The sequence below is a fragment of the Pleurodeles waltl genome, chromosome 9, assembly GCF_031143425.1.
Source record: "Pleurodeles waltl isolate 20211129_DDA chromosome 9, aPleWal1.hap1.20221129, whole genome shotgun sequence".
Taxonomy (NCBI): Eukaryota; Metazoa; Chordata; class Amphibia; order Caudata; family Salamandridae; genus Pleurodeles; species Pleurodeles waltl.
In genome coordinates, this window is record NC_090448.1 from 738,583,619 (window position 1) to 738,603,710 (window position 20,092).

Genomic DNA, 20,092 nt, shown 5'->3' on the forward strand with positions numbered 1-20,092 from the left:
GGTGGCGTAGACACGTATTAAAGAATCCATTCTTTCCAGGAATTTTTTGTACCTAAACATACCTGGTCGGAATCATAGTATAAATATGACTTCATTCTTTAACATTCCTAATTCGGTAGCCACATGTTTCATTGTTTCATTGCAGGTGATGAATATTCGTGTGCTTTCATGTGGGGTGTGTGCCTTTAATTAGATATTGGGCAACGTGACAGCGGTGCTATAAAACCTCTTTCCAAGCACAAACACGTACCAGCACTGCGACAGCCCAGCAACTCCTCAGCTAACAATCCTCAAAGTCACACGAAGGTAAGGGCTTGAAAGCACGATCTTCATTTGTGGATGGTAAGGTTGATGCCATACTGGAATTTAAAGTTGCTGTAATATAGGCATAGTTTTAAATTTTTCGACAAACTCCATTTAGAATGTTATTGTGTTCAATCGCTTGCTTACTTTTTCCTTGGAAGAGCAGAAATGGGCAAATGTGAGTAAAACGCACTTAATTCCTTTTTTTCTGCAATATTTGTAGTTCCAAGTGCTAACTAAGGGCCAGATGTACCTAGATGCAATTTGCATGTCCTAACTAGCGACTTCATGGAAATGGCTATTTAGGAAATGCAAAAATGTACAAAGATACTGATTTCCTAATAGCGATTCCTACAAGGTAGGATTCGCTATTCGGAAATTGCAAAAAAGAAATTCCTTGCCATTTGTGACAATGGGCCTGATTTGCTTTTCCCAAATAGTGATTTCCTATTTGGGAAATGCAAAACCAAGGATGTTTATGGGCAAACGGCCTCTCAAAATGCACTCCAGAAATAGTGGTGCATATGTAGAGCACACATATGCCCAAGGGGCATGTGTGTGCTCTATTGCAGTCTAAAAAAACCATTTTGGGGTACTTTTTTAAATTGCACATGGTTACTATCGACTTGTAGTCTATGCTAATTGCATTTCCTAAGGTATTCCCTACTTGTGATTTCCTGTTCAGAGGACCACAAATTGCTATTTCTGCATGGTAGAAATTGCAATTTGCAGCATGTACAGCTGAAAAGCCCTGTTTGCATTTCTTAACAGCCTGAAATAGCAATTCGGACCGTTAAGAAATACGAAATGGCTTTGTACATCTGTCCCTAAACGCGCATTGGCGCTCTTAAGTAAATAGTTGCACTAAGGTGTTTTAAACCTGGTGAAACCAATTCATATGAATCTCTGGGGTCAGATGCAGAAGTCGTATGTCTAGAAAAGTGACCAGTGAACTATGTGCTCAGTGTCCATCGTTTGGTGGACTCTGAGAAAACCATTAGATTCTTATTGTACCATAGTGTCTCAATCGTAAAGCAGAAGTATACAAACAGTTATTTCCGTGGTTTGTATTCTAATTGAGTCCGACCTTTATTGCATAAAGTCACCTTCTTGTACAAATTCTCACTCGTTGAAGTATCTCGGGATTTCATGAATGGGCGAGATGTCAATGATGTGAATAAAGTATTGATTGAGGTTAGATGGTACTGAGGGATTTGGCTCAGACGGGAACATGTACTCAGCACTAATTTCTAACATACCGGCGTAATCTTACATATTTTTCTGAATTTTGCGTTACTATTGTTATGTGAAATTCCTAAAATGAATCCCCGGGAGCACCAAAACAACACAAACGACCAGTACGTGAACAGCTTTTCTTCACAACATTTGTGTTTTTGTGAACTAAAGCGCAAAATGCATCTTCACACCTAAAATGGATGTAAGGTTGCATTTTGTGCTAAAATATGGCGCTAAATGTCGATTTTTGCATAATGTCACATAATTTTTGCAAAATTTTGCACATTATGTGAGTTGTACACTCTTCGCTTTGTCATCTCAAAAGGTGTCCTCTTGTCCGTATCTAGAATGAAATCCCGATATTCTGCAGTCGCTCATGTTTTCCAACAGTATATTTCTATAACTTCCTCCGGGCCCCTTTGAGTGTAACTGACAGGAGGCATTTGTATCATCATCAAAGGAGGCATATTGCAATGAGTAGGACTGGCACGGATAAAGGGATAAAACACATAAGAGAAAGTATGTGGGATGCTTATGAATAGGGAACGTCGAGCAAGAACCATGAGGGAAAGGCTGGTAATAGTCACAGTTTAATTACTTTCTCTAACACTAGACAGTGACCTTGGACATTGAAAATGAAATTGGACTTCAAGTACTGACAGTGGTGACAAGTCATTGGGCTTCTTTACCGTCATTCCTGTCTTCCTACCTGCCCAAGAAACATGAAGGGAAGAGTATGGTAACATCGGCGTAACAAAACCTGCGAGGGCCCCCTTGAAAAGTACATGGAGGGCCCAACTCAGGACTGGCTTCGGAGCTCTTAGTCTAGGGTATTGCGCTGAGGGGGGCCTTGGTTACGCCTCTGTAAGGTCATAGAATACCAAGTCTAACTGTCCCCCTACGAAATAGCATAACAACAATAATGGCACCCAAAATATCAGCAAGGTAAATATATGTTTAGTATACTTATCAGCACATATACGCTCTTTGACAAAAAATTGATACTCAAAGTTCGTAGATGTGAAGTTAGAAATAGTAAATCTATACTTATGAATATATACGTATCCAGTGGTGCAGTGAACCACCCCTTTGAGCAGCGTAAGCAGGGGATGTAACTTGGCTCAGCGGGCTGGGGAACTGGGTCCCACTACAGCATTAATTCCATTATTATGGCCTTTTTCTGTCTGCAGGTCTGCAATCAAAATGCTAATAAATAATACTCCTATGTAAAATCATGACATAGAGGTTTGATAGGGAGGCTGATATGTATAACAAAGAGAAACAGACAAATGTTGAAATGATGAAAATAGGGGAAAGATACAAAGCCTGATTTAGTGTTTGGCGGACAGGTTACTTCATCACAAATGTGACAGATGTTTTACGATCTCCATAGGCTACAATGGAATCCTAATATGGGTACAGTATATCCTTCACGTTTGTGATGGAGTACCCCCATCTGCCAAACTTTAAAACAGGGCGACAGAGAGGGTCAAATAGAAAAGTAAGCCTCGGAAAGACTAGTAAGAAAGAAAAAATAAGGATGAGAGACAAAAGATGGGAAGATAGAATGAGAAAGGAAAGAACTGGCAGACAAAGGAAGGTTAAAAGTAAGTAAGTAAATGTCTAAGGCAATAATGAACAAAAGGTGAAAAGCAGGATGAAAGGATGAAAGAATAAATGATGGAAGTGTGAAAGATTGGATAGACGGAAAAGTGTAAGGATAGATGGAAGAGTGAAGTGATCAATAGAGAAAAGGGTGAATGGCGGGAAAGATCAACAATGAACAGATGGGGAAGAGTGTAAGGATGGATGGTAAAATGATGGATAGATGGATACATCTATGTATTGCTGGGTGCATTGGTGAACGGATGGATGATTGGATATTTTACGAATGGTGAAAGGATGGATATATGGATTGATGGAAGGAGGATCAAAAAGTGAACAGAATTCTCCTAAGGGCAGAGCATGTTAAAGTTGTGGCATTTTGAATTTTTTTAAATTTTGTAGCTTCTCCCTTGAACTTATCTCCATGATATTTTGGTAGTAGATATTTTTCCTACAATATTCTTGCAGCATGATTTTTCTTTGGTCTATAGTCTGACTTACAAGTGAAAGGTAAAGTGAGCAAGAAAGTTAAAGCTAGCTAATGCCTGAAAGAAATTAGCAGAATGCTGCATAACACGGGGAAAGAAGCAGTAAAACAAAGAAAAATAGAAAAAGGCAGTCAGTAGTGGGGCAGCAAGGGGGAGCAATAGAATGAAAGACTGGAGTTGAACTAGACAAACGATGTCAAACAAAGTTCTGCATAAGGGCTTATCAAACCAATAACTCCTAACTTTTCTATTGGCAGGTCGACTACCAAGAAAAGCGGTAAATCATTGGCTCATACGGACATCCTTGGTGTGCCGAGGGATTGAATCAGAAGAAAACCGACAAGCAGGAGTCATGGCCCAAGACAGAGTGCATCAGGACTGCCAGGTAAATAACAGATGTAAAAAATGCGGAAACATCAACAAATATCAAAAAGGCATCAACAAGGTCTTCTGGCATATTTTAAAAAGAAGGTTGGAAGTGTGGTTCTCTTTCACATTTACAGCATTCTTTCCTGGCTCTGCAAGGACAGATGCGATGCTCACGAATGTCAGAATGATACACAATGAGGACTTATGACACAAAGTTAGCACACACACATATGTCAATGCCAAATTCATCTGGTTCTGTACAGTTTTTTTAAATTAGCATTTGTATTGTACACCACTGGAGAGGTTTACTAGTGGATTTCAGCAGTAAAACGCCATGGTTAAATGCAGCATCAAGGTACTCATATCACAGCTCCCTGCTAGAACAGAGCAGGCACAGAACTGCTAAATACCAAGCTTAATCTCAGTGCTTATGCAATATCTGTCTTATGTTTGTACAGGATACATCAGCCAAGAGTTTCTGTTGCTGTGCCACTAAGTGTTTCAGTAAGTATTTGGTTATTTTACTGCATTTTCATTTCACAAGAGATTATCATTTTATTGTGGAACTTTCTTGGTGTTGGAGAGTTCTTGGTGTTTGATGGTTGAGTTCCTCTGGAAATCCTGTCATTGGGAAAAACAAGTTCCCTATCACTGCTATCCCTACAAATACACATTAATTAGTTCAGCCACTGCTGAGCTCTTCCATGGAGGGATCACTGATGGAGAGTTCACCCTCATCTTCATGCCTAGGCATACCATACGTCACCAACATCTTCACAAATGACAGGCCATTGCAGTCTCCAGGTCCCTGTGGTTGTGGGGATCTGATGTACAAAGGGCAGGAACGCAAGGCAGCTGGTGTTTGTATACATTTAGCACTGTTACCAGACCTTCATTGTGCACGGTACTGGATATATTACTTTTGAGTGTAAAATGGCCATTCAGTAGGATTTTCAGAATCCTGTCTTGTTACAATCAGTGGGGCAGGTTTATGTTTGTGAATGAAACTGAATGGACTATTAAAGTAGGGATGGAGGACCCCAAGAAGCAGCGGAACTAATCCCTGCTTTTGCTTTCTTAGAATACCTTCTTTTAATCACTCCATCTTCTATGCTTTAGAGGAACAGGAGCTACAATAAAAAAATGGAGTACGTACTTGGCAAATGGTATTGCTGGGCACATGCAGCAGTACCTTGGAACGCTGTTGTCACCCCATTCCCGACAGCCCATATTCACAAAGTGGAAGTTGTACCTCAGGCACAACTTCGTCTATAAGAATGGATACCATCACTTTGGGTGTCATTATTCAATCAATGAATTACAGCAGCTATTTTCTGAAGCTGAACCTAGAAAGGAGGGTGTTTTTAACCAGTTAACTAAGTTTTCTTGTATAGATGACCGACTAAAAGATACAAAATGATTTGAACCTATTGCATAATAGGAGTAGGACCCACTGAGGAACACTGAAGATGGAGGTGATGTGATCGTGCTGAGGCAGGAAGTTGTATGGCAAATGGTCTTCTTGGTGTGAAGGTGGAGTCCACTATGAGCCAAATGTGCAAACATTAAGATTAGCAGTTTCCTAATTGTAATTTTCTGCGAGTCGCAATTAGTAAATTGTTATTACCAATGTATGAAACTCGTTGTTTCAAATAGTGATTCCTAGTGGATTGCAAATCAACCTACCTCAGGAATATTAATGAGGTAGGTCCCAGTTTGCAACCCATTAGGAATGATAGCCTCACATGGATGGTGGCCTGTTTGGGTGAGCAGACCACCATACCTGTTATTGATTTTAAATAAATACTTTCTTTCTTGGAAATGCAGCTCATTCTCCTAAAATGAAAACAAGATGCATTTGAATAGGAAAAAATGAAACGTCTAAAATTCATTTTTTAAGAGTAGGCAGTGGTATGTGGGACCCCTGCCTGCTCTTATTAAATATTTGTGTTACATTCTCAAAACAGAAGTGGTCCCATGGGGATCCCTTCTTATTTGTGAATGGGTTGCCACAACCTCGAATTGGTGGTAGAATATGTATTTTTTGTGACTGGAATTTGGTCACAAAACATTAATACATACCACAGAAAATCAGTATTTGGAATGGATGCCCTAAACATGCCACTCCCAAATACCGAATCACAAACCCAACTTGCAATTTGGTAACAACTTAGAAGAGTGATCTGAGCTTTCCTTCCATGTTCTCTTAGAATGTAAGGCACAGATTAAGGCAGATGTCTATTCTTGCCTTAAGAATAATAATGAAACCCAGAGTGAACATTGTGCTGGAAAAAACATTTTACATTAGGTCTTAACTTACAAACGAGAGTACCTGCATAGTTAGAACGTATTTTAAAATTAGGCATTATAATTCACTGATTAAAATAGGAAAGTGTAATGTATATGCAAAATATAAGTTTAAAATCATGAACTAAAAAGAAAAATCACTTGCTGTGTATCTTGAAAAATGTTTCACTGAGAATTATAAGAAATAATGGGATGACAATTATAAGAAATAAAGAAATGAGTATCCTAGAAATAAGTGGGGTACGGATGCCCTTTAAATCAGTTCTGTCTGTGATGCTGACACGTTTTTGGTGAGATGGTGAGATGTTTAGTAATTGGATGTTTCATTTGAATGATGGTTTATGTTTATTTAAATTCTCCTAAAATGACTCCTACCTTTAGTGTCACAAATGAGTAGCACTAGGCATGTCAGAGGTTGATAATGTTTTATTCTTTTTCAGAATGGCTTCTTGGTCTAATGTCTCTTGTTTGGATAGCACTGAGCATCGCTGAGATTGTCATTGGTAAGATCAAAGGATCTCCTTGCCTCCGTGTGTTTTTTATGTCTCCTCCTCTATCTTAACATATACAATCCTTTGTCTATCCTCTTCTCATCCCCTTTTCCAGTTCACCTAATGAGGTTACTAGACACCACTCCAGGAAAGTTTATTCTATGAAAAATAGATACACATTGATAACCTGCTGTAGCGATGCCTTAATAAGGGTACTGCATACAATTTAAGATCTACCTCCTTAACAGGAATATGGGTGAACTTTTTGCCTCTCTTTTGAGGGCGATTTTGTTAGGACTCAAACTGAACTAGTGTCATACTTTGGTTTGTGGTAAAACATGAAGTTCCTAATACATCCCGCCTCCGGCTGTTTTCAACAACAGGCCCACCCAACCTCTCCACCGTCTAATAACTAAGGAATCCTAAATCTCACCCTACAAAGGAGGTGTCTCTGGGTTGCTGGCCATGTGCTATGATTTGAAACTCAACAAATACATACGAAGTAGTCTCTGTAGGAACCACATCATAACAACATCTTAGGAAAGTTCTTCCTTAAACACTTCTTTTGGCCAAAACCCTAATGCTTCTCGCCCTTTCAGCACTTTTTTGCTTTTGGAAGAACAGAACTGCAAGTACCACAACAAACTGAGGTAAATGTTTGAGAAGCTGGAAGGGACTCAGATGTTTCCCCATAGCTTAGAGAGAGCTGTCACAGTAAAGTGAGTCTATTTAAAAAAAGTTCTCACCTCTCTCATAGTAATCCGAAGGCAAGTTGTTGAAAAATACTCTGCTAATATTCAGGATGTGACTCACCTCTCACCTTGAGAGTATTGCAGGTAACTTCTTGGAAGGGATTTACTTTGATTCCTGTGCTTAGATTCAAACAATTTAAACAGAGACTGCAATTTTCATACGATAACATTTAATTAACATTCTTGGTATAACAGTGTTGACAAGCAATAGCTCCTTCATATCACATTTTTGTGAGAGTTCTGAGGTGTGATTTCAGGTGTTACATAATGCCTGACAACTCACAATTGAGTAAGTAGTATAAGTCATCAATTGCCGTTTGTTCCCTAAAGAACTCATGAGTTATAAGAAAAACATGCAAAACGCAGTGGAAATATTAGATTGAAAGAGTTCGATAAAACATGAAACAGAGCAGTAGGAACAGAGAGTAAGAATACGAGTGAGGGAAGGAGAGAGTGAGAGACAGGTAGATAAAGAGAAAGAGAAAGAGAAAGGAGAGAAATGGTGAGTGAAGGAGAAAGAAAAAATGAAAGAGAGGGTACAATAAAAAATGAAAGATTGGAAGAGGCCTACAAAGAGTGGGAAAGAGCAATGTAAATGTGGTGGGGAGGATTGGACAAAAGGAGGAGAAAAGAATGAGAACATGCAGGGGACAAGGCACAGGTGATTTAGAAAGACCTGCTTTAGGCCCTCATTGCAAGTTTCGAGCCAAATTCTGATCACTGTGTAAATTAAGGGATAGGGATTCTGAACTGTGCAATAAACTTACCCTCGCAGTTTTCCCTTGATAGAATATATTAGAGAAAATGTCTTCATTAATGGCAAAATATGTTAAATTTGATGGGCAACCATACTAGTTTTACATGTTATTTCTCATTTGCAAGTTGGAAACTAGGAATTAGAGATATGTACCACAACTGGGGTGGTAAATATCTCATCCCAGGGTAATGGTATTTACCAGGTGTGGTAAATACCTTTGCCTACTCCACCAAACGTTTAATGAGGCCCATGGTCTTTTAGCAACAAACTACACAACTACAAATTCCAGCATGGTTTTCTCTTGCAATGTGCTTAGTGTCCTTGAGACCTGAGGTCACATTGTCTGTATTCTATAAAATTTTAATAAGACTAATTCTTCCTATCAAGTGACGCTTTCTTAGAAACTGTAGTCTTTGGCAACGTGTTGTTGTTTCCTGGTAGAAGATAAAACCAAATATCAACCGCCTTACTGAAGATTTCATTTGCAATGTTTCATTGCTCTGTAATCAAGCGCCTAATGTAGTTATTTCACAGCTATGTTGTTCTTATACTTACAGGTTCTGTTTATCTGCAACAATGCCCTGCACAACGCTTCATCCCTATCTACCTCATCGTCAATGGTGTCACTGTCATCATCATGTCCCTTCTCTCTGTTGTGGGTGGACTGAGGCCACATAAGCTCATCTATGGCATCCTAGCGCTGCTAAGCCTCTTTTGGTTTGCTTGGCTAATCACAGGTAATGCCTTTACCTATGTTGTACAGTTCTTTAAAAAAGTATTATACGATTGGTAGCTATCAATCACAAGATAATTAATGAACTTAACAGTCCAGTTGCAAAATAATGTCTGAACACAAAGTGACGTCCATAAAATGGTGGATGATGAAGGGGCTTTAAAATGAGTCATTCCAACACAACAAGCCATTTACAAGATAGAGCATGAAGTGGTGGGAATATTGAGTATCATTATCAAGATGCTTACAGGTAAAATGTCCTGTTAGGCCTCTGTCTCTGAATGGCTTGTACAATTTATTAACATCACAATATAAATTACCCACCAGGATTGTAATTTTTGGGAGAAGTAAGATAAATGGGATTTATATTTCTGTGTAAAATAAAATGACAATTATGTATTTCGGATTTGATTTCATATTCATTGTGTAGTTTTTATATGAGAACACTTAAAGTGGTTGCTAAAGTAGGGACTGGATGTAATTTCTTGAAGCATCATTTAAAAATAGGATATATTTGCCTGAAGTCAGATTGATTCCAAATACCTATATTTTCCTGCTTCCAGATCTCTTATTTTTTGTAATTTATTGGGGATATTTATATAGTGTTGATCTAGCACTATAGGCCAGTGCAGTTTAGACAGATATTTTGTACTGAGAGATGCAACATTAGCAAAGGTCTGGTTAAGTTGCAAATTGGGTGTGGAAAGATAAAAGCCATTTAGGAAAAATCATTGACTTCTGCATAGGAGGTACAGTGGATAGGCCTGGAGGGGAGGTTGTGTAGCGAAAGAAGTAAACGGAGAAGATGGAGATTTGCAGTTCTTTCATGAAGATAAGAGCGGTGGAGTTTGTACATGCCCATTTTTCGAATCACCATCTTTCAGTTATGAATCAATAGTCTCTATGGAGAGACAGGTTCATATTTCTTTAAACCTTCTCTGGAATGGCGCAACCCAGCATCAATCACAGCTCTAAGCAAAAACACACAAAAATGAGTTCCTCCGTGGGCTCTAACTGTGAGTGGGCCAGAGTTTGCGCAGGGTTCGGAATTCCGAGTTGTGTGGAGTTTACAGCAGCCAGTAATTATCAGGAGCAATATAGTCCCCACAATTCATTACATTTTGCTAGGCCAAAATTGCCAAATTTAACAGCCGAAAAGGACAGTCTTTATCACGAAATGCAGGTTGTGGTGCGTTAAGCAATAAGGCCTTGTGATCTACTGGGCTAGTGTGTGGTTTCTTTTACTGTACAGTTGGATCAGTCCTATACTATACTGGCTGAATCTTCCCAGACAGCTTTTCCAGCACTGAGATGAAAATTATATTCTAATTGGTAAATTGGAGTTTACAATCTGTTGTAGGCCAAGCTCTGCGATAAAGGAAAAATAGATGTATCCTACTCAAAAAGTATTTCAAATGGAGACTTACCTTACTCAGCACTGATAAAAAGCCATCTTAAAATCAGAAATAACCCAAAAGTTTCATAAATTCATCGCTGGGGTCAGAGATTGCTCCCGTGAGTGAAAAGACGTGAAGGGACTTCGGCGAAATTTTCTTTTATCTACAACACATTTCACTTAGACCCATTAAGGTGCAAGCAGTTTTACTGTAGCCACCCCTGAACTGCTCCCGGGGGCTTCTGCTTGAGAATAATTTATTCTCTTAAAGGTCACTCTATCTAAACTCATCCATATGCTTGTTGTTATTTCCATATTACTATTTAAAGTGGGATTATAAATGTATGTTTTGTGATATGTAATATTATAGTCTTCTAATCTCCTCCGCTTCATGAGTCAGAGGGCTTCGGTCACATTTGTTTCATTTAAATCATAAATACAGTGTCTTCAAGTTTATGTTATATAACTCTTTAACTTGAAGATTCATAGTTTTATCATTGATATTAATGTGTCTTCTGGAGATTAAGGGGACCGCCAGGGCCAACGACCGCGGAAGCACCGCCAACAGGCTGGCGGTGCTTCCGGGGGCATTCTGACCGCGGCGGTAAAGCCGCGGTTAGAAAAGGGAAGCCGGCGGTTTCCCGCCGGCTTCCCGCTGCCCCAGGGAATCCTCCACGGCGGCGCTGCAAGCAGCGCCGCCATGGGGATTCCGACCCCCTTCCCGCCAGCCTGGTTCTGGCGGGAACGGGTGTCGTGGGGCCCCTGGGGGCCCCTGCAGTGCCCATGCCACTGGCATGCGCACTGCAGGGGCCCCCTAACAGGGCCCCACATAGATTTTCAGCGTCTGTGTGGCAGACACTGAAAATCGCGACGGGTGCAACTGCACCCGTCGCACCCCTTCCACTCCGCCGGCTCCATTCGTAGCCGGCATCCTCGTGGAAGGGGGTTTCCCGCTGGGCGGGCGGGCGGCCTTCTGGCGGTCGCCCGCCAGCCCAGCGGGAAACTCAGAATGACCGGCGCGGTCTTTTGACTGCGGTACGGTCTTTTGACCGCGGTACGGTCTTCTGGCGGTTCCCGCCAGGCCGGCGGCATCCGCCGCCGGCGGGGGTCAGAATGACCCCCTAAATCTTATGCCAGAAAATGGGAGGTTATACACTTCAGATGAGTTTTAAGTGACACATGGCGGCTGTTGCTCTCATGGGTTTGTGTAAATGTGGGTTAGTCAAAAATGTAGGTTTATTTTAAAGGACAGATGGGTTGACAAGGAGCAAAGTCCAGTGTTAGGCATATGACAACTGTCTGCTTTTTCTCCCAACAGGGAGTGTCTGGACCTTTCCACTGTACCCCAACTACGTGAACTGCAACACAACCGTCTACCTATTTGCGTTCTCCATCTTGATCATCCAGTGGATTGTCCTGGCGTTGTCTCTCCCCGCGGTCATTGTTAAACTTGCCTCCTCTTTCTTCGCTTGTTCTTCTTGCTGTCCTTGTTCTCAGTGCTCCTCTTGTGTATCCTGCGTAACTAAATGATGAGTTCAACTACCCATAATCTTTACATTTTGTTAGAAAACTTGCAGTTCTGTGGACTGGTTACACACCGTTGACTCAAGAAAGAAATTAGTTATTTTGTAAATTCACAATTGCTGATACAGCGTCTGTTTTGCATTAACAATTAGGGACCACCCTTCCTCCTGATTGACACATCACCTAGACACCAGGATGATGGCCTAACCCTATTATTATTAGGCATGCAATTTAACAACGAAGAGCGCCTGATATCCAAAGAAGCACAAGTTCAGGGACTATGAAGGTGTCAGAGCTAAAATGTGGTTATGAGAAAATATCACTGACACATGTGGCCCTTGTATAGCCATTGCATAGCGCCAACAGGAAAATATGATGTGAACTGTTTTTCTACTAAATTAATTTTTTTTGAACATCCTAGAAACACAGAGCTAATAGACTTACTGGGTTTGGCTTGTGCCAATTAATGAGTTTGTATTCCAGCAATTCGGGCTGCATTCTTCCTATTCAAGGAGGACTAATGCTGAGTTATATATAATGTTGTTCCCTGTCACAGAAATGTAACAGATGTTGCGATTCAAGTTATACTGATTACAAAATCAATAAAAAATTTACCAAGATTTGTATCGGAAATAATTTTTCTAGAATAGTTATGTTAATTGCCCGATAAAGCAGATTGTAATGAGCATAAGCTATCATAGTAAATTATAAAATATTACCGTGCCTCACAACAAATATTTTTTCCATATCATTGTGATGGGATTTCTGGTAACTGAAAACACTGAAACACACTGTTGAAACAGTGTAAGAAGGAAGCCCAGATTTAGTTAGGCTTTATGTCTGTTCAAGCATCACACAAAGTGGCACATGCTGTTTACTATCCTGAGCAAAAGCTATTTACCAATAGAAGGTGAATATTTTAGAGAACAAAAACTGTTGCTTGAAGGTGACATTACTAGGGAGGATCAACGCAAACGAGAACAGGTTGACACAAAACCGACTCTACGAAAGTAGCGAGACCAGGCTTTGCCTAGTAGAAACAGACTCAAGCAAGGTAAAACGTGTTCTTTAAAAAAAATAAAAACAATGCATTCCTTGTGGGCTGTAGTGCAACACACATATTCCATGCATTGGAGCCCTCAGAGTTCCTTTGCGTTCCGTAGCAATTAGCTCTGGTTTGGTATGTCTCCAGTACAAATCCTATGCTAGACAGTGCACGCTCACACCTGTACCATGAAGTGTAGTTGTGCCTCACACAAAGCTGCCCCTTCGAGATCCATTAGAGGGGGGCAACACCCGCACCAGCCAATCTTCGTAGATTACCAGAGAATGTGAGTGCTACACTGTACTGAGTGAAAAATGTGTAAATCTGGCTCTAAACGTGGATTTCAAGTGGGAAAGGTTTAAAATAGACATAATTAGAAATGAAGTGGTAAAACATCTCAAAGGCGAATTGCTGAATGCTATAAGTTATACATGTATCTATTTAAAACAATAGTGTTTATTTCAGAATGTTTATTTCTGTTTCTCCTTTCAGTAAATTATCATAATGTGATGGCTCAATATTAAAAACATCTGGGGCCATTGAATCACCGGTGTTTAACACCTTTGAAGCAGTGTAATGAGAAACATACAACTTTAGAGGTAGAACAATGCATAAATAATAGTTTTTCTCATACCCCGCTACAACATTTAATTGTAGAATAATATGTTTTGTAATAGTTTTTTGCTTCAATAAATGAATTTGTTTGACATCCTTGCATCCTTTATATAATTCTCACACAGTTCTGAAATGGGATGAATAAATATAGTTATGATTGTTTTTTACGGTAATCGTCACCTTTTTCTTCTTGAACGTTCTTGTGTGTTCTTGGACATTTTATTTCCTGGGCAGAACACTTTTTAATGTGCTAGATATGCCATTTGACCCTTGTAAGTCAAACAGTACTACAAACCATTAATGCAGGTTGTTTTGGGTAAAAAAAGACCTTATAAATGTACTCTTTGTTCTACAGTATCACCATCTCAAACATACCTTCACTGGCCTTCAACTGATGGAAGTAAAAAAATGTGATTAGCTTCTTAAGAACCATCTTTAATCCTAGGTAAATAAGATAGCATCATTCTTTATTAAATTTACATTTGGATTTGGAAAGATATTTGGTGATCATACAGAGTTGTATCATGCGCGGCTTGTACGCTTGGTGCTGGCCTGTATTATTTTTATGGTTTGTCCATTAGCCTCCAGTGAACCTGAGTGTATCTGTTTCTGCGTTTGGAACCTTCCTCAGTGATTTGTATTGCATCAAGAAGGAGAGATATGGTTACAATGTCAAGGAGACATATAATGCACGCACATTTGTGTTCCTATGTGCTTGTGTTTATGTGCTTACGTGTTTGTATGAGTGTTGTTGGTGTGGTTGATGCTCTTAACGGGTCATAGAAACAGCAGCAAGAACCACATGAGCTGTTGCAGGAGATCAGATGTCTGCTGCATTAGTTGATACCACCACTCACACCAGCCAGTAAAAAAGAAAAACACATTTTGACCCAGCCTTGGAGACATATTTCCTCATCCAAAAGCTAGTAAGAATTGACATAGAATTATCTTGTGACATTCTCCATAGACTAAGTAACTCATTGTCTTTCCAATGTACATGGCATGAAGTGGTTATGTCTGGAATTGTGATGCAGCACACAAGAGACTTAGGGCCATATGTATGAACACATTTTCCCATAGACACAGAATGGGTAAAAACCTTTGATACATCTGGCCCTTACAGTCATTTCTGTAAGATATAAAGTGGTGATTCAATTTTATGGTCAATATTAAGAAGTTTTTAAACAAAATGGCCCTGAAACATTGGATGCAATGGATAACTCAAGAGTTTGTAGATCAATACCTGAAGCCCCTCAATGCTTGCTACCTTAACATACAAAACATCTCCTGACTCTGTCTCTCTTGACTCTATCTCTGGTCGTTATGTTCTCTGGTCGTTATGTACCAAGATTCGCCCTTTTTTTTCCAAACCAGCTGGTGGTCAAAGTAATAGGATAGAATAGTCACACTAGTTAACCACTAGGGGTGCTCTAAGACTGTATATTAGGGATTGGAGTAGAAGCTTCCAGGGATTTCCGCATACTTTACCTGTTGTTTGGGAAGTGTGGCTTTATGCAAGACAAGAACAACCTGGATTTCACATGCTGTCTGCTAATATACAATGATGATGAATCATTGTCTAAAAACATTAATCTTCTAAACTTGGGTACTTGCGGCATAGTTCATTAGATAAGCTTTGGGTTTTCCGAGCTGCACTGATTTTACTAAAATTTGATATGATTTTAGTCTGTCGCAGTGGTCCAAAACTAAACCAAATATCTTTTATTTTTTCTCATATGGGCCACTAAAATGACACCTTTTATATCTTAAGAGATAGAATTTTTTGTTATAAAAATTTGAAGGAAAAAAGTGCTATTCAGAAATTACCAGTTCTCTGAAAAAACTTGGTACTGCAGATAATATTTGAAAACCCATTTCACGATAGTTGACTGACTTCCCACACATGAACTATTTAAGCTGATTGAAACCTTAAAGCTTAAACTGGGATTTACTGTCAAAAGGAATGCAATATTTTCCATTCCACTCTATCTAGAAATGGATGATCTTTATAATGAAAATATTCAACACAAAAGAGTAGTGAGGGGGAACTTTTGTTAATATTTAATAGATGCATTTAGGGGCAAATGTGTGAAATCCCTACTTTTGCATCCCTATTTTGCATTTCCTCATAGGAAATCTCAAACTAGGAAATGCAAACCCAATGATGCCTAGGGGCCTATGGTCCCCTTGGAAGCACCGTAAAAAAGTAATGCACATGTAAAACACACAAAGAGGTATTTGTGAGCTACATGGCACTTTAAAAAATATATTTTTAATGCATTTAATAAACTTGCACATGGTTGCCATCGACTTGGAGTCAATGGTAATAGTGTTTCCTAAATGCCCATTTTGCAGTGTATAACATATGAGAGGCGGCCCCAATGAAGATCATAGAATATGCCTTTCAGCGGGGCAAACCTTCCTCCTGAGGCTGATAGGCAAATTGATGTTGACAGTTGCAATTTCGACAGTGATCCCAGTCTCTGTCAGTAGACAAAAAGTAGGCAAAAAAGTTTCTAAGTCACACTTCTTGCAGTTTGAGGACAGTAGACTCTAACTCCAGCCAAGGGTCCAGGGGAGGAGGGCACTGCTTGCAGATTGGTTTCACCCCAACTGAGTCCAGCAGCAGAGTCCACGTCTACGTCCAGTTAGAACTGGTCAGCTGCACAGGGCAGGGACAGAAGCCTCTGAAAGCTTGTTCTTTGTCTTTAGCTTAAACAGAAGGTCAGCCAAATGACCACTGGAGTTAGTTCAGGGATCCTAGGTTCAATAGAAGCAGGTCCAGTCTTCCTTTAGGTTCTTCAGAGAGCTGGGCAGTCCTTCAGATTCTTAACAGGTCATGTAAAGTTCTGATGGGAGCTCTTTGAGGTCCACTTTTATGAGTGCTAGCCTGCAGGTTGAGGGAAAGCCTTTGTCCACCCCCTAAAGAATTTCTTGTCAGTTGCTCCCCTCCCACTGGGTTTGAAGCCAGCCTGACTAGAGAGAAAAAAGTGAGGCAGGTCTAGGTGTGAGCTCCAGATCACAGTGACAATGTAGGCATCCTTTAAAGCTGAGGAAAGGGCTGGGCACAGACCCACAAAATACAGCTGGTTGTCCACTGTCTGGGAGCAATACGCATCTCACCACATGGAATCATCAGGTTTCAGGTGACAGGTGGACACTGGCAGGGAAGCTTTCTGGTTTGAGACAGGAAAATGACAACTTTCTAAAAGTGTCATTTTCAAAATAGGAATGCAAATGACCATTAAGTTGGATTTTAATTACTATTAAAATGAGTCCTTGAACCATTTTGCTAGCTATTCCCAAACTGGATGTAGCACTTATTAAAGGTAATAGTGTAAAGCAGTTTATAACATATGAGAGAGTCGGCTACAGTGAAAAAAAGACTTTGGAGGCATTATATTCGCAGGACACACGGAACTCTAAATATACATGTTCTACTTTTTGAATACCATGCAGCCCGCCATGTGAGCTTTTAAGGGCTATCTTAGGAGTGACTTATGAGAATCAAAAAGGAAGTTTTAGGCCTGGTAAAAGATGTATTATGCTCAGTCTAAATGGCAGCTTAAAACTGCATACCCAGGATGCTGTGGCAAGCCTGGAGATATGATTTACAGTGCTACTGTAGTGGGTGCGCTATATGGACTGCTGCCCACCAGTAGTATCTAATCCGTAGGCCCTGGGAATAGGTGGTACCATATACTGGGGTCTTACAGTAACTTAAACGTGTCCATCAGGGGTATACCAATTATACCATATTTAACAGGGACAACACAAATACTTTGCTACTGCAAGCAGGAGTAAAGTGCATAGAAGATTACAGCCAACAAAAATCGGGCTCTATAAAAAAGGAAAAAAAATCCTGGTTGACCCTGAACGAAGTGCAAATTTTCCATATCATCACTTCAATGCTAAATAGTTTCTCTCCTCCAAGGTGCAAACGAAAACGTTTTTTTATTTCTAGCTTTAAAAATCATAATTTTACTTTTAGCAGTGATAACATTATCTAATGTTGATCTGAATATTGGTGAAGTACAATGTATATTGTAAGCCTTTGAGAAATAAACATAGGAAGATGATATATTCATATTTTAATGTATGTAGACAGTGCCCGCCTACCATGGGGAAAGAGAAAATGTAGTATCTATGTTTTTTGGAAGCTCATGTAAGAATTAAGTAAATAGACGGAGAGGCTAAGAAGCACGCTTGCTTTAACCCATTCTCAGTTGGAATATCGGGAGAAAGGACTTTTTCATCCCCATCTGGATCTTACACCAGGTTGCAGTATGTTGTTCATTTACCAGAGTTTACAATGTCATCAGGACTATTAAGGCTTGCTAGTTTCCCCCATATATGGGTCTGTCTACATGGTGAAATGCAGTAGAAAAATCAATAAAGGCCACGTAGCCTGCCTGGTGTTTTTTTAAAGATATTCATCTAATATTGGATTGAGTACAGAAATGTTGTCTAAATATGAAGAATTCGTTTGAAAACCTTTTTGTTTGATGTGAATTATACCCTTTTCTGCAACTCATGTTTCTGAATGTTCTTCTAGTGATAATACTTTCCCAGCATCATCAAAGGAGGCAATCGGTCGATAACTGAGGGGGGTCTTCTGTGAACCTTTTTTATTGATAGGAATGATTATGCAACCGTTTCTCCTGCTTGGGATTGTTTCTGAGAGATATAATTAATCAAATACTGGATCCAAGATTTCTCCCCCGAGCTCACAGACGTTTTTCATTACAGTTATGGGGGCTTGATCTGGACCCATTGCATTGGAGAACGCAGATGAAGAGTTGGAGTATATAATTCAGACACATATTGGAACCATGTGTTTTCGGGGATAGAAACTGGATTAGGAGAGCACCAAGTGCCTAACAAAATAGCAATTAATTGCTAGTACCTTCTTAAATGTTGTTCTGTAGCTGCTTTTTTGTATATTGCGCCCGGCAAATCTTGCAGAATATTTGAATAGTTATTATGGAATTTTCACATTTATATCTTGAGGGATCTTATAAATTTAGCTCTTGGTCATAGGTATGACTCATATAGTGAGGGAGAGCGTTACTTTCATAATTTACTATAGTGTAATTATGTGAAATTACAGCAAAATTGTGCAAAGAGTGGAGACTGCGTTTAGCAAGATTTTCTTAGCATGAAATGCACCCCCTCATCCAAAGTTAACCCGAGGATGCATTTTGTGTTAAGACAATATCACCAACTGTAACAGAACAGGAACAGCAGCAGTCAGCAGCTCCTCAAGCTCTGTTCCGGTGCTCTAGGGGCTGAGTTATTGTATGCAATTTGGCATCATAAATGTAACTTGTGAGAGAATTATTTGGATTATTCCGGCGTAATAAAAGTTTTGCCCAGCCTACTATCTAGCCAAGGGATTAAACTGTTCAGACTTAAAAATAACATTTGGTCAGTAACTTCTCTTCTTATAGTACATCTGCTAGTGGGCTTATCATTTGAATCTACATATGAATGAAAAATATGTATATTGTGCCTTCATAATATGATATCCTGTTTACTAATATATCAGCAAAAAAAATGTGGGGATGTTTAATGAGTCCTAGATTGAGTAGAACAGAAATAGATAGAGGATACCAATCTAGATGACTATGTGCAAACTTTATTTGTAGGTTCGCACCTGGCAAAATACAGTAGGGACTGGCAGTTGTGGCAAGGTCAATATTTAAATGAAGAAACAAATGTCACTATAATCATAAATATTTACTTTAAGATCATTAACTAAAAACAATTTATCACAAGTTATAATTACATAATCTGTTATTGATGAACGATGGAACTAGGTCTGGTGGTATGTGCGGGGATCCATTCAAAATTATATAGCTCATTTCTTTTAGTGTATCTACAAGAGTATTCCCTGTGTGTCTTTGAATTTGTTGAGAAAAAAGATTTGAGAATATTACATACCATCTCCATCTCAGCAAACTGGGATACCTACATTTGCATGTATATCCCTGTAATGATAAAACAATCTGCTTCCATGTTTACAATTACGGAACTAGTATAGACAATTTGCAAGAAATCTTCATTGTGCTTCCCTTTTGGGGCAATGGAAATTATATATGAATCATAAGTCAGAAAAGGCATTATACTCAACTAGTTTGGGGAGGCAAAAGGTAGTATATTTTAGCAATGAGGTATTTTTGTGAAGATTAAAATGCTAATCCACCACTGGCATGGTTGCGATATGATCTTTTAGCAGCTGTACTAATCACATATTAATCATTGAGTTCAAAGGAATACAAAATCTGGGTTTCCTGAATATACTAAGTAGATGCAATTAAATCACATAGAAAGTAACTCTTGTAGGAATTGGAAAACAGGACAGCGATGTTCCAGGAAACTGTAATTGCATTTTCTCAAAAAAGAAGAAAATACGTCATGCTGTCTAATATTGTTAGTAGTGTTTAAGGTTCCTATGTGCTACAACCTGGG

At 39.4% G+C, this 20,092-nt stretch overlaps 1 protein-coding gene across 1 annotated transcript; it reads left to right on the forward strand.

The window, feature by feature from the left end:
* The first annotated feature begins 248 nt into the window (after positions 1–248).
* Positions 249–12,581, forward strand: LOC138258706 (transmembrane protein 272-like). The gene is made up of 6 exons (XM_069205997.1): positions 249–306; positions 3,890–4,017; positions 4,460–4,505; positions 6,749–6,811; positions 8,866–9,045; positions 11,756–12,581. The coding sequence occupies exons 2-6, from the start codon at positions 3,985–3,987 to the stop codon at positions 11,965–11,967; spliced, it is 534 nt and encodes a 177-aa protein (XP_069062098.1). The 5' UTR covers positions 249–306; positions 3,890–3,984; the 3' UTR covers positions 11,968–12,581.
* The last annotated feature ends 7,511 nt before the right edge of the window (positions 12,582–20,092 follow it).